The sequence below is a fragment of the Atractosteus spatula genome, chromosome 2 (genome assembly GCF_055471065.1).
Source record: "Atractosteus spatula isolate fAtrSpa1 chromosome 2, fAtrSpa1.hap1, whole genome shotgun sequence".
Taxonomy (NCBI): Eukaryota; Metazoa; Chordata; class Actinopteri; order Semionotiformes; family Lepisosteidae; genus Atractosteus; species Atractosteus spatula.
Window position 1 is genome coordinate 69,384,000 of NC_142707.1, and position 12,652 is coordinate 69,396,651.

Below are 12,652 nucleotides of genomic sequence, written 5' to 3' on the forward strand. Positions count from 1 at the left end.
AAACTGGTAATTGTCGGCTATATACCCAACCTAGGTTACATGCCGTTACTGTAAGAGTACTTTTTATTCTGACTCCCCCTAGAAGTTTGGAATTATGAAGTTCTCAAGAGCACAAATTACATTAAAATAAGCAGCATAAAAGCACACTTAGCACTGGCTGTTTGCTAAAGCTCGAAAATGACTGTGCTGCTGCTGATTCCTAAGCAAAAGCAAAATCCACTTTAGGCTTTGCACTGCTCACTCCTGTAACCCTCAGGAGAAGAAAATCAGTTAAGTCATATCAGGTCTTCGAAACATGCTTTTAGAAGTGACAGGAAAGAAGGCTGTATATTTAGAACACAATCAAATGTAAACATTTTATTTTTATCCAACTTAAGTCCATTATGCTACATGGGCAGTAAAACAATGATACAATGAAAAATGCAGAAAAAACATTTACTAAAATAAATAAAAAACGTATCTTAAGAAGGAAAATAGATAAATCACTGAACCAACGGTGAACCCAATTAATGTCCCCCAGCATGCAGTAATGCCCACCCTTGGATCCTGGAATCCAGAAAGAGGGGAACAACAACCAGGGCATCTGCAAACATGCGAACATCAGGCTTCTGACCATCCCACCCCTTCCCAGCCTAAATATCTGCTAAACTTACATGGCATACTACATTGCTTTATGATACACACACCCAAAAAAAAAATCAATGAAGGGCAGATTCTGGAATGCCAGATATGTTTATAAAAGGAATCAGAAAAAAAGCCTAATCAATATTAATACAGCAAATGAAACATAAGGAGGCCACTGGTAAGAGTAGTAGGTAGCAGAGGTCCATATACACATTAACATCAGGGAGCACTCCAAATACCGGTTGCTGAAGAAGTGGTTACCACTGACAAAAGCTTGAAACAGCCTGTGCCCACAGGGGAAATATGGCACTGCTACAAGTCTTCACTAAAAATACCCAGCCCGCAGCAATTGAAAGGGAACTGGCAGTCCAGTATAAGCAGTTATTCAGGAAACATCTGCAAGGCAAAGAAAAAGAGGAATGAAGTGAGATGCCACCGACCATACACTTTAAAAATCCAAATCTATAAAAACAGGAACATTTAGCTTAAACCACAAGTCATCAAGGTTCAACATGTTAATCTCTGAAATGAGGCAGAAATCGTATTTCATAGTTAATCTTTAACCCTTCAGTGCCATTTAAAAAACAGATATTTTACTGGTCATTTTAGATTTCAATCATTCCATACTATCAGAATAATCTAAATTTTGCAACATGAAAAATTGATTCAAATAAATCATCACTTCCCTTAACAGGGCTATTCTAAAAATCATTACCTATAGTTTCTGGAGTGTCATCTGGACTCCTCCATCTTTAGCCACTAAACTATCATGTTTTCTGTCATGTAAGGATTTTCTGGTGCACAATAAGAACACACGAGTTGCAGAGAAGAGGAAAAACTACCTTAATAGTTTTTCACATATCTTAGCCATAATCTTAATTACTTAAGTTACGAACTTCTAATATAATGAGCTATGAACATGATCCTTAAAGCACTACACTCCACTGAAAATTATTCATTTTAAAAATATTAACTTATTCTTGATAATCATTTTCAGTTGTTAAATATCCAAATATCTGTACATCCTGTGTATTTACTCAACAATAATTGAATTGTAAGTAAAGGATGTGTTCTTCTGATGTTTCCTCTTTACAGTTTTAATGGTTGACACAAAATACTTACAACTAGCAGGTTGCTCTCCAAATCGTCGCATTAACTGGTCATGTGTGAACTTCACAAAAGCGTCATATTGTTCTGCGGACAACAATGCATGTAAAATTAATCTTGGGACAAAACGCCAATATTAAACTAAACAGCACAAAATTCTAATAGAACTGGTCTTGATTCCATACTTCAGCCAGGACGAGACTTACAAAGTCAAAAAGACCACATACCTGCAAGTTTTGAAGTTAATATTTCCTCATATTCTTCTCGAATTTTATCTTCACGTTCTTTTAATAGACGTTCACAGATCATTCCAACTTGTCTTAAGGTAAATAAAGGCTGTTCTTTTCTTGATGGAGAAGAGGCTCCAGAGGACGTACCTTTAAAAACACAAACATGCTTAGACTCCCCTGGGATGAATCCCTCTATCCATCTTGGATGGATGGATCTATTTTTACATTGAAATACAAAATCAGAATGAAGTTATTAAAAGCAGCAAGTCATCTTATAATACTAGTTAATTAACTGGAGCATTAAAGCATTACTCTTCATTACACATCAAGAGAATTTGCACAAGGTTGTCACAGTCGCATTGTGCATGACTGAACACTGAAATGATCTGAACTGATTTAGTTATCTCTTCAGAACTAACATCATTGAACCCTAATAAATTACCTTAAACACATTACTAGAGACACCTGTTATGTCCATGAAACATTCAAGACCACAGATAATGATTAAAACCAGGAGTTTCAAAGCTATGCAGCATTTTAAATCTATGGCATTACTGATTGGACTATCACAGTTTAAGACAAATTGAAAATACACACACTGACATTAAAACACACCACTGAACTATAGACTGTGACAGCATATGGTACACACTTGACTCACAATATACAGGACAATACTGCGATTTTACACAGAGCAGTAGCTCTGCATGAAAACTGAAAGCATGTTCCTGTCTCAGCAATTATAAGCAAAACCTGTCACGAGTCAGAATTCAGGTAATTGTTTCATCGCCTCACTGAAAGACAAATGACCTAGTGAAAGCAGCTGCTTACAAAAATAGTTTTTTGTCTCAACATCTTTCTTTTGAAATAATGACGAAGGGAGAATAATCTATGCCTCAAAAAGCCCATTTTAAATTATATTGTAACTGGTACTCCCACAGGTTCAAAATCACATAATTAAACCCCAGGAAGGTTAAGACCGACCTCACCCTCTAAAAGGGTGTAGAGGACAGGGAGCTTAGAAATATGAGGTCTACCTATTCCATTAAGACATAATCTGTACTTGGACCGGTTTGACTTAGTCAGAAAATTCTAATATAACAGGATGCACCACCAAAACTTCTGAAACAGAAATGGAAGGTGGCAGAACTAAACTTGGTTTTACCCAATGACAGCACCAAGCAGTAAAATAACGATGCAACCATCCTTAACACTTTTCTTACGAGCCACACAGTTTGAAAACTACGGCACCATATAGCATAAGCCAGTAGATGCAAGTTTTAACACCGTGGTCTATCTAACTCATTAGCTGTGCTCTGGGAAACAACCGAGACTTTGAAATGGGAAGACAAGATAAGCCATGGAACTACGAAAAGTCTTGGCATTTATAAGGCACACCCGAAGAAGGCTCCACAACAGCCAAAACGTTGTTTTCTTTCTTCTCTTTTCTGCATGGAATAAACCTATTACTTCTTCATTTTATAAGGCACTTTTCATCTCTAAGGACCACAAAGCTCTACTATAACTTATGATTTTTAAAAATCAACTCGCCCAGTCTGAATTTTGAACTGAACATCCGTGTTAAAAATAAATGAATAAGTGGGCACCTTCACACGTACCTGGCAAAGTGGGTCCACTGAGAATGGCCGCATGGGGCTGTGTGTCGGGCGGACAGCAAGCGTCTGTCTGCTGAAAACTACTCTCTAGGTGTCTCCTCTTCTGCATGCGCTTGTACTCCTGCTTTATGTTGTACAGGATTTGTTCTGAAAGAGAAGACCAAGGTTTCTGTAAATCAGCCTCCCAATGGACAATATCCCCTAAAACACCACGGAATGGAACAAAGCCAAAACTAAAATGCAAAGAGTGATGGGTCAGACTCATTGCGACAGTTTTATATTTTTGGATAACAAAGGATGTAATAATTCCTTACACTTATATAGCGCTTTCTGGACACTCCACTCAAAGTTCTTTACAGCTAATGGGGACTCCCCTCCACCACCAATCTGTAGCCCCACCTGGATGATGACAGCAGCCATAGTGCGCCAGTCCGCTCCCCACACACCAGCTCTCAGTGGGGAGGAGAGCAGAGTGATGAAGCCAGTTCATAGGCGGGGATTATTAGGAGGCCATGATTGGTAAAGGCCAGGGGATAATTTGTCCAGAACGCCAGGGTAACTACTCCCTACTAAAAATCCTAGGGCATTTCTCGAAAAGAGTAGGGGTGTAACCCTGGTGTCCTGGCCAAATTTCCCATTGGCCCCTATCAATCATGGCCTCCTAATAATCCCCATCTATGAATTGGCTACATTACTCTGCTCTCCTCCCCACTGATAGCTGATGTGTTGTGAGCGTTCTGGTGCACTATGGCTGCCGTCGCATCATCCAGGTGGAGCTGCACACTGGTGGTGGTGGAGGGGATCAACATTACCTGTAAAGCACTTTGAGTGGAGTGTCCAGAAAAGCGCTATATAAGTACAAGCAATCATTATTATTACTTTTTGAGAAATGCCCTGGGATTTTTAATGACCACAGAGAGTCAAGACCTCAGTTTTACATCTCATCCGAAGGACGGCACCTTTTTACAGTATAATGTCCCCATCGCTATACTGTGATATTAGGACGCGTACAGACTGCCGGGTGAGCACCCCCTACTGGCCCCACTAACACCTCTTCCAGCAGCAACCTTAGCTCTCTTCCCTGGAGGTCTCCCATCCAGGTACTGACCAGGCTCACACCTGCTGAGCTTCAGTGGGCTGACAGTGGTGAGCTGCAGGGTGATATAGCTGCTGGCTGTTTTGCCAACACATTCAGGCTCAAGTTCTTTCTGAAATAAACATCTACAAAATAGCCTTTTACTGAAGCATTTTCCCTCAGTACAGAAATTCTTTGAAGATCTAATGGAGCATCACAGCCCAGGGGCTTCTGCCACAAAGGATAACAGTGAATCTTTCAGAGATGAACACGAATCTGAAGCTGTAATGATCAAAACACAGGGATGTCAGGTAACATCTCTGAGAATGTTTTTCTGGTTAGTGTGCAAGCAGAACTGTCAGGTCTGTCTTTGAATAAGCTGTAACAGCTCACTCACAGCCTCCACTGAACAAGAGAAAGTAGCACATCTCTCATGCTCAAGCCCTCCCCACACACCCTTGTCCCAGGAAGTGTATATAAAAGCACAAAAACCACCAGCTTCAACCGCTTGTGGTTAATGGCCCTGCTCGATGGCAGCCAGGGTACATTAGCACCCCCTCTGCTTCCTCTCCTTAAACAGCGCATGGGATTTAAAGACTTCATCTAAGTAGACATCTGAAGCTCTGCTAGGACCCTCAGGGTCACTTACCAGGGGGGCTGTAGGTTCAGGACTGAAGGGGCGTGAAACAAACCACCCAGCCTTGTGGTTGAAGCTGCCACTTCCGCTTCTGTCAAGGAACAGCTGGGTGAGACCCTTAGAACAATCGACTGCTAACTACCAAACCGGTTAAATGGGCAGAATGGCCTCTAGTTTGTAAGCAATATGGTCTTCTGCACCAAGCCACTGCAGGGCCATTCAGGAGCCTTACACGTGGGAAACTGGGTTTGCATTCAAACTGTGACACCTAGCTATAAGACTCCCCCTCAACAGAGTTTTAAAGCCATACTCGAAACCATAAACATTAAAAAAATGAAACTTCACTGAACATACTACCCAAACTATTCCAACTCTTACTGGTCACACTTTGTACTTTATGACACCAACACACAGAGATTTTCAATTTTGGAAGTCTGAACAGATCGGAGCTGAATGCAGACCTGACACAGATGCGACACCACCAAGAAACCAACAGCCGTTTTTTAGCTGTAAAGGAATCGTGAGCTCACAGCGACATCACGAAAAACTCTGCAACACCTTGTATCAAAAAAAAGAAAAGTCTTTATCACGAGAAAAGTGGGGCTGCGCACATTTCGTCACGTCACAAACCCAAGCGAGTGTACAGGAGTCCACCATGTGACACCCAGCACCCGAGAATCGCGGGTCAGATATTAGTGCAAAACGACCAGTCAACCAGTAATAACACCTGAAATATTTATCTCACTATCAAACCGCACAATGACCCGAGAGAGGCCAATTTGGAAAATGATCGGGCGCCTATCTATTCCCAGGCCTTCTGAAATACCGAACCTCGTCACTGCAACGAGGCGCAGCCCCCGGGATACTTGTTTCAAACAAACTTCAAGGTGTTTTTTTTTTTCACCCAACATCCAATTCGGCTTCTTAAAACCCCACCCCAATAAACAAAAAAAATAATCAAAGCCTCCATCTTGAGCTAAAACGCCAATGAGCACCATTTTAACGCAGGCGAAACGCTCTCTCTTGCCGAGGCATTTGCCAAACAAATAGCTGTAATTACACCTCACTAAGCACCGCCGATCCTCACATATACCGTTGCCAAGAACGGGAAAAAAATCGATCTGGCTTTGAAGAACCTGGGTTTCCAATTCCCCCGAGCACTGTCGGGCGAGAGAAGGGGGAAGTTTCACATCCAGCGGCGGATCAGCAATTGTGCTGGAAACACAAACGTTAAGAAGCAGGAAGGTTTAGCTCGCCCTGCGTGGAGCGGACCGAAAAAATAAGCGTACTTCTCCAACAGAGCTGATCAGTCTCTTCCCCCAACCCCCCCCATCTCCTTATCTGCAAGCCCTAGTGCAGCCATGTTTCACGACTACCCGTGTGTGGCGAGGCCATGTTTGTGCCTCCTACAAACACTGGCGTTTGAACACAACGAGCGACGTGTTTCGAGGGAACCCCGAACATAACGGTTCACAGCTCAACCCCCCTCAAAAAAAAAAAGTCAGAGCAGGGACACGAGAGAGAAACGAGCAAAAACAAAAAAAAAAGAGAGAGAGAGACACGTCCTCTTCAACCGCCCGAGTTTAACACGAAAACAAACGAGTACAAAAAAAAAACACACACAACAAAAGCTGGACCTGCGGAGTCCAGCCCGGCTGAATTCACGCGTATTTTTTTTCCAGAAAGTCATCCGGCAACAGGCCTTGTCGGCGACGCTCTCCCCACCACAACCCCCCCCCCGACACCCACACCCGCCCCCGCCTGTGCCCCGGCCTGGCGGAGCAGCAGCGGCTCCGGGGGCCGCGCCGCTCGAGCGGCGGCAGGAAGCGGCCGCGAGGGGCCCCTGCCGCTCTCGCGCTGGGGACAAGGGCGCACGTACCCGTCGTCAGCCGCGAGGACACCTCGCCGAAGGGCGACGGCTCCAGGCGCAGGTACTTCTGGGGGGACGCGGTGGACGCCGACGGCGACATGGGGGCGCATCTCCTCCTCTTGGGGGACGCCTGGCTCATCAGGGGGTCGAAATCCATAGTCCTTTTCAAAGTCGCCCCACAAGCCATGACTGCGATCCGGCCGCTGCCACCACCACCAGCGCCAGCAACAACAAGAGGAACGCCGCTAGGACTGAAATAATTCAAAGGAAATAAAAAAAACGAGACGCGGGCGAAGTCCCGTCTCGTAGCTGGAAATAAACAGGGCTAAAAAAAAAAAGTGCCAACCCCTCCGGTGACTCTTCTAACTTCTCTCAGGGGAGACGAGTCCTGCGGAGACAGCCTCGTATTTTTTGCCTTCTCGATGGTCCCCCGTCTCCACTACCCAGCTCCTGTCGTCCGCGGAGCTGCTGCAAGGCTTTTCCGCGTTTCTCCTCCCAGTTTAAAACGCAACAAAAACCCAGATGAAGACGGATTCCAGCCTGAATTGCAAATCACCCGCAGCAGCACTCCCTATTTCCTTTCAAACAAGCAACATGGCGTCGCCGACAACGTCAGACTTCAACAATGCCTCCACGCGCATGCGTGTGAGCCGCTGGACACCGTGGGGTTTGTAGTTTTTTGTTGCTCTAATTGCGCGGGATGGATGCCGGCCGTGGACTACATCTCCCATGACACCATGGAACAATGCTTTTCCGGGATCCAATTTAAATGCCTCATTGGTACGTTTGAGTGGATAGAAGGTTTTGAATAAAGCCAATAAGGTTGATTTGTTTTTACCAATACAATTGTTATGTTACTGTCAGACAAAATGACGCATTTCTGCACGTAAATTTAGCTAGCTCAAGCTACCCAAAACAAATTCCCCAGTATTCAATATTAGGAACGAGGCTCCTATATTTAAACTGTAACCTCATTAAATTCGAGTGTTAAGCATCATTTCAATCGGCAGTTTTGTTTAGTCAACCGTTTTGTTACAAATACAGTATCAGACAACCTGGCGACACAACCACAAAATTAATCTGGGGAATATTCTAGAGATAATTACCGTGACAGAAGGCGCTTGGTCATGTTATTGTTAATGTCTTTAAATTTGGAAAATAGAAAATAAAACCCATGACAGTAAGCCACAAAATAGGTCTTAAATGATGTTTAAAAAAAGTATAAGAGTTTATAATAAAAATAAAATCTTTGAATTTTTATGCAAAAATAGTTATTACAATTTAAACAAATAAATTTGAAATTGAAAATAAAAAGCCCAACTTAATCCCAGTTTATTTCAGTATGGAAACGTAACCCCTATCCAGTTGTACACATTCTGTACAAGAGTATTGAGCCCTGTCCTGTGGTGTAATTAGAAAATGATGTCTGCAGATTTATTCAAACTCATCTTGCTGTTGCCCAGAAGACTTCTAATGGTCGGATGAATCACAGTTATTGCCAGCAAGAAATAAAAGGGAAAAATGAGTATGTTGATTGTAGGTTTTTTCTATTACTTTGCGTCAGAACCTTTGGTTTATCACCTTGAAAGAAACCTAATGCCAGTCACTGACCTCACAACTATGCCTCAAACCAAACTCTCACCAAAATTTAAAGCTGTGCCTAATCTGACACTTGAACTGCATTAACAAACCAGTATAACCCTAAAGGAACAAGTAATAGGTTTATTCCATGCTGAAAAAAAGAAGAAAGAGAACACGTTTCGGCCGTGGAGCCTTCTTCAGGTGGGCCTTCTTCAGCCTTCTTTAACCCTAAAGCCGATTTAAGTCTAAATAACTCCTACACTCACTCTAACCCTAACTCTACCCACAGCCTAAGTGCTCCCTGAAACCTGAATTGCAGTCTAAAAGTGTACTAAATGAGTAAAAATACTCCCAGGATCATACTTGAATGCTAGCATCCATCTTAGCTTTGTCTTCTGGGCTACAAACTATTGGCTTTAGGTCCAATCCTGATATCACCCTTGATCACAGCTGTAAGCTTAATGTAGAGCTTAATCTTTTTTTATGTTGTGGGAACAGTATTATGCAGGGTTTCCTGAATGTGGCCTAACTAAGGCATATTGTCACGTTTTCACCAGCATCTCACCTGATATTTATTTCCCACTCTTTGGCCAAGCTTACACGACTGGTAAGTTCCTTTTAGACACATAACGCTAACGCTGCATTTGTGGAAAACATATTTTGAATACCGGTCTTTGATATGTATCCTCGTGTCTCTTATTGTGGCTTCTGTGTATTCTGTGTATCTGGACACTTGCAAAACTAGTTCTGCTACAACACTATCCGGTCGTTGCCAGTTAGTGCCTGGTGTAATGCAATCATGTCCAGGGGCAAAAAGACCCTTCAGATTTGCCCTGTTGTTCAAGCGACACTAATATTCGTCGTCACATATGAGAAAGAGGGGCTCAGATGCAATCTCTCTCATCAATAAAACACCTCCTCAATCGAATCCCTTCTCCTCCTGTGTATTTGTTGGTAATGCAACAGAATCAGTTGTCTAAATTAATTTACTTTACTTGGTGGGAAAAAAGGACCATATTTCTCTTACCCCTGCAGTTTTTTTTTATCAAGATAAGACACAGCTTTCCCCCCCAATCAGAACATAGAAGAAAAAAAGACTAAATTATAAATGTGCTGAGATTGCCATATAATCCCTAGTTTTTTTAAATATTCTCCTGAAATTTCCTGTTTTACTAACAGATCCTCAGAAATCCGTCGCATTAAAGCCAATCACGTCTTACTGTACAGATCTGACGCTCGTTTGTGTGATGTATGTGTTTGTGATCTGCAGAGCATGCTGGTATACAGGTCTTTATGGAGTCATCAGAAAGGTTACAATGGAGTCAAGACCATTTACTCAAAGCGTTTGGAGTCAACTTTTAATAAAACAAGTGGCAGTGACTTCATGAAGAAAAATGTTCTCTCCTGATCTGCTGCACTTGGTAGACTTCATAATAAATGACACGCGTTATCACTTGTCTCCTAGAAATAAATGGGACATTTCGCGATTCTGGTGGTAGAAATGGTGTGTGTGTGTGATCTTTCCACCAGTTGGGTCCAGATTAAATCAAAATTAATTCCATTTCAAAATGAACTCGTTTGACAATCAGAGATTACAAACCCTGCGGGCTTCAACCTCTCACACAAACACGCAACCTGTACCGGTTCTTGGGTTTGAAATTCACAAAGCGGTTTGAAATTATTCCTATCTCACACATTCAGAAAATGCTAACCTTTTAATGAATTTTTCATTCTCGACTCCCTAGAATATTGCTGTCTGACCCAAATGCATTTTCATAACATCCCTTAAGGATTGAAAACGTTTTCAATCAGTCCTAAATTTGAAAGTAACTAAGATCTTTTTTATTATTAAATAAAGTGTGATAGATAAGCAATGGCATGCACACTAAAGTATTAATGCTTTGTTGGGGGGGGGATATAGCAGTTATTTTTAACTTATTAGATCTTATTTTAAAATAAAAGAAGAAATCCACATTCAATGCGGGTTTTACGGAGTCGTGAGCGTTGCTTTATGTCCACCAGAGGGCGACATAACTATAGCTAAAACTGGAGTTCCTGCGAGGTGGTATATAGGAGCTCCAGCAATAATACTGTACCAGACTGGAGCGTCATTACAGACATCTCTGATCACATGCAGGGATGAGGCCAAACAGAACTGGTTGCCACAGAATTGGAGCAAAACGAAGTTTAACAGAAACGCGACATCTATACATTGAGCAGTTCAGGTGGGCGGCTGCGTCAGCGTCAGTAATAGGTTTATTCCATGCCGAAGAAGAGAAGAAAGGAAACACAACATTTCGGTTGTGGAGCCTTCTTCAGGTATACACTAAATCTATACATTGAGTATGTTTTGTTGAGATAGTTGTAATGCTGAAAGGTAAAGCAAAGAAAAACACAACGTTTGGGCTGTGAAGTCATTGTAATTACTATTGTAACCTTTTCCTTCTAAGAACTTCTTTTATGAGATTCAGAGGACAGTACTGTCTCAAGGAGTGCTTTTAAAGAAAAGTTACAAAGAAGAGGAGGCCATTCAGCCTGTATAACTACTGTATCTTTTTAGAACTATCCCACAGACGGCTACTGACAGCAGAAACATGTAGTTTACATAAAGCATTCGTGCGATTTTCATTGTTTCTCATCTAAAATCTCCTCAGATATGGAGGAGGCTGATGGCTCTCGGATATTGTCCTTGATCCGTCCCTCAGTATTCATACCTCTCACATACTCTTCCTCTGCTGAGGAGTAGTGCTCCACGCAATGGGCAACAGAGCCTTCTCCTGTGTGGGCCTCACTGCCCAAGCCCATGAGAGACTCTACTCCTGTCGACATTTTTAAACATCTTCACTAAGGCTTTCGGTTTTATTCTTGGCTTTACTAAATCATTTTGCTGTGCTACTTCTACTCTTCTAAGTCCTGTTACCCCAGTGGCAGGGCGGTGCTGTATACAGTATGTATTTATCATGCCCTAGGCGATTTATACATAAAAATGTAAGACGACACCATAATATTCTGAATAAAGTATTTGAATGCTGAATGAATTAATAGATACATATTCTAAATAACTCTATAAAATTCTTATTAAACACAGTGTTATTTGATTTTAGAACCGATTCAAAATAACCTCCCCCAGGTATTTATATGAGCACCATTCTTGTAAAATAGCCATTAAGTAATAAGGTACCTCGTCATCTTTTCACTTAAATACTCAATTTTCAGAGCAGGCAGTGAAAATTCAAATGTTAATTTCAACGCCACAGTAGAGAAACAACATGCTTTCTGAATTTTCCTCATCACTGTTCTTGTTATAAATGTACGGAGCTAAATAATTCAATTCTCACTCTAAGTGCAACTCATCAGTTTCATCACCTCAGAGTCACAAATGCTCCAATATGTGGAACTCCAGCAGTCCAAGATCACCCGATCTCATCGACAGGACATGATGGCAAGACTGTCAAATCTCTGCTGGTTTCTGGTGGCTGTCAGTGTCTTGTTAATTGGTCCCATGAGTCAGAAGAATGTTTCTGCAGAGCAGTTCATACCTTGCATTGACAGGTGAAGGTCGTGCTGGGCCGTGGTGACATTTGGAAATGCTGAAATCCCATGAGAATTTGGGATGAGCTTCTACCCTTTTCCTTCGTGAAGTGAAACATCTCTGATGGGAAGTGTTGGACCAGAACTACAGAACAGGTGTACTTGAGCACTTGAGCGTAGCAGCGCAGGAGCTGTGCACTTACAGAGTTTAGTTGCTTGCACTTCTTGAAGTGGTTACACGCACAAGGCACGGGTCCCGATTTTTCTCGCTGAGCCTCATTCACTCGCTTGCTTTTCTTATGGCTGTGTTTTTCTATGAATCTCCTCTCCTCCTCCATGTGCCGTTGCATCATCCAGGTGGGGCTGCACACTAGTGGTAGT

General features: G+C 42.3%; 1 protein-coding gene across 2 annotated transcripts; it reads right to left on the reverse strand.

The window, feature by feature from the left end:
* Positions 1 to 330: 330 nt before the first annotated feature.
* Positions 331 to 7,746, reverse strand: akirin2 (akirin 2). 2 transcript variants are annotated; one of them, XM_088935352.1, is made up of 6 exons: positions 7,506 to 7,578; positions 7,169 to 7,410; positions 3,581 to 3,724; positions 1,959 to 2,108; positions 1,747 to 1,818; positions 331 to 1,020 (listed from the first exon to the last, which is right to left on the reverse strand). In XM_088935352.1, exons 2-6 carry the CDS (start codon positions 7,344 to 7,346, stop codon positions 1,010 to 1,012), a joined length of 555 nt encoding a protein of 184 aa, XP_088791478.1. In that variant the 5' UTR covers positions 7,347 to 7,410; positions 7,506 to 7,578; the 3' UTR covers positions 331 to 1,009. The 2 variants fall into 2 exon arrangements, with proteins under 2 accessions (XP_088791478.1, XP_088791470.1); XM_088935344.1 differs by having other exon boundaries at positions 7,169 to 7,746.
* Between the last annotated feature and the right edge of the window lie 4,906 nt (positions 7,747 to 12,652).

Bases quoted from the DNA above. Each gene is read 5' to 3' on its own strand.
- akirin2 (XM_088935344.1), bottom strand. From the start codon at position 7,346: ATGGCTTGTGGGGCGACTTTGAAAAGGACTATGGATTTCGACCCCCTG. The intron at 3,725-7,168 runs GTACGTGCGCCC...CTTCTCTTTCAG, and splicing joins GTCCTCGCGGCTGACGACGG to AACAAATCCTGTACAACATA. The intron at 1,819-1,958 runs GTATGTGGTCTT...TGTTGTCCGCAG, and splicing joins ATTAACTTCAAAACTTGCAG to AACAATATGACGCTTTTGTG.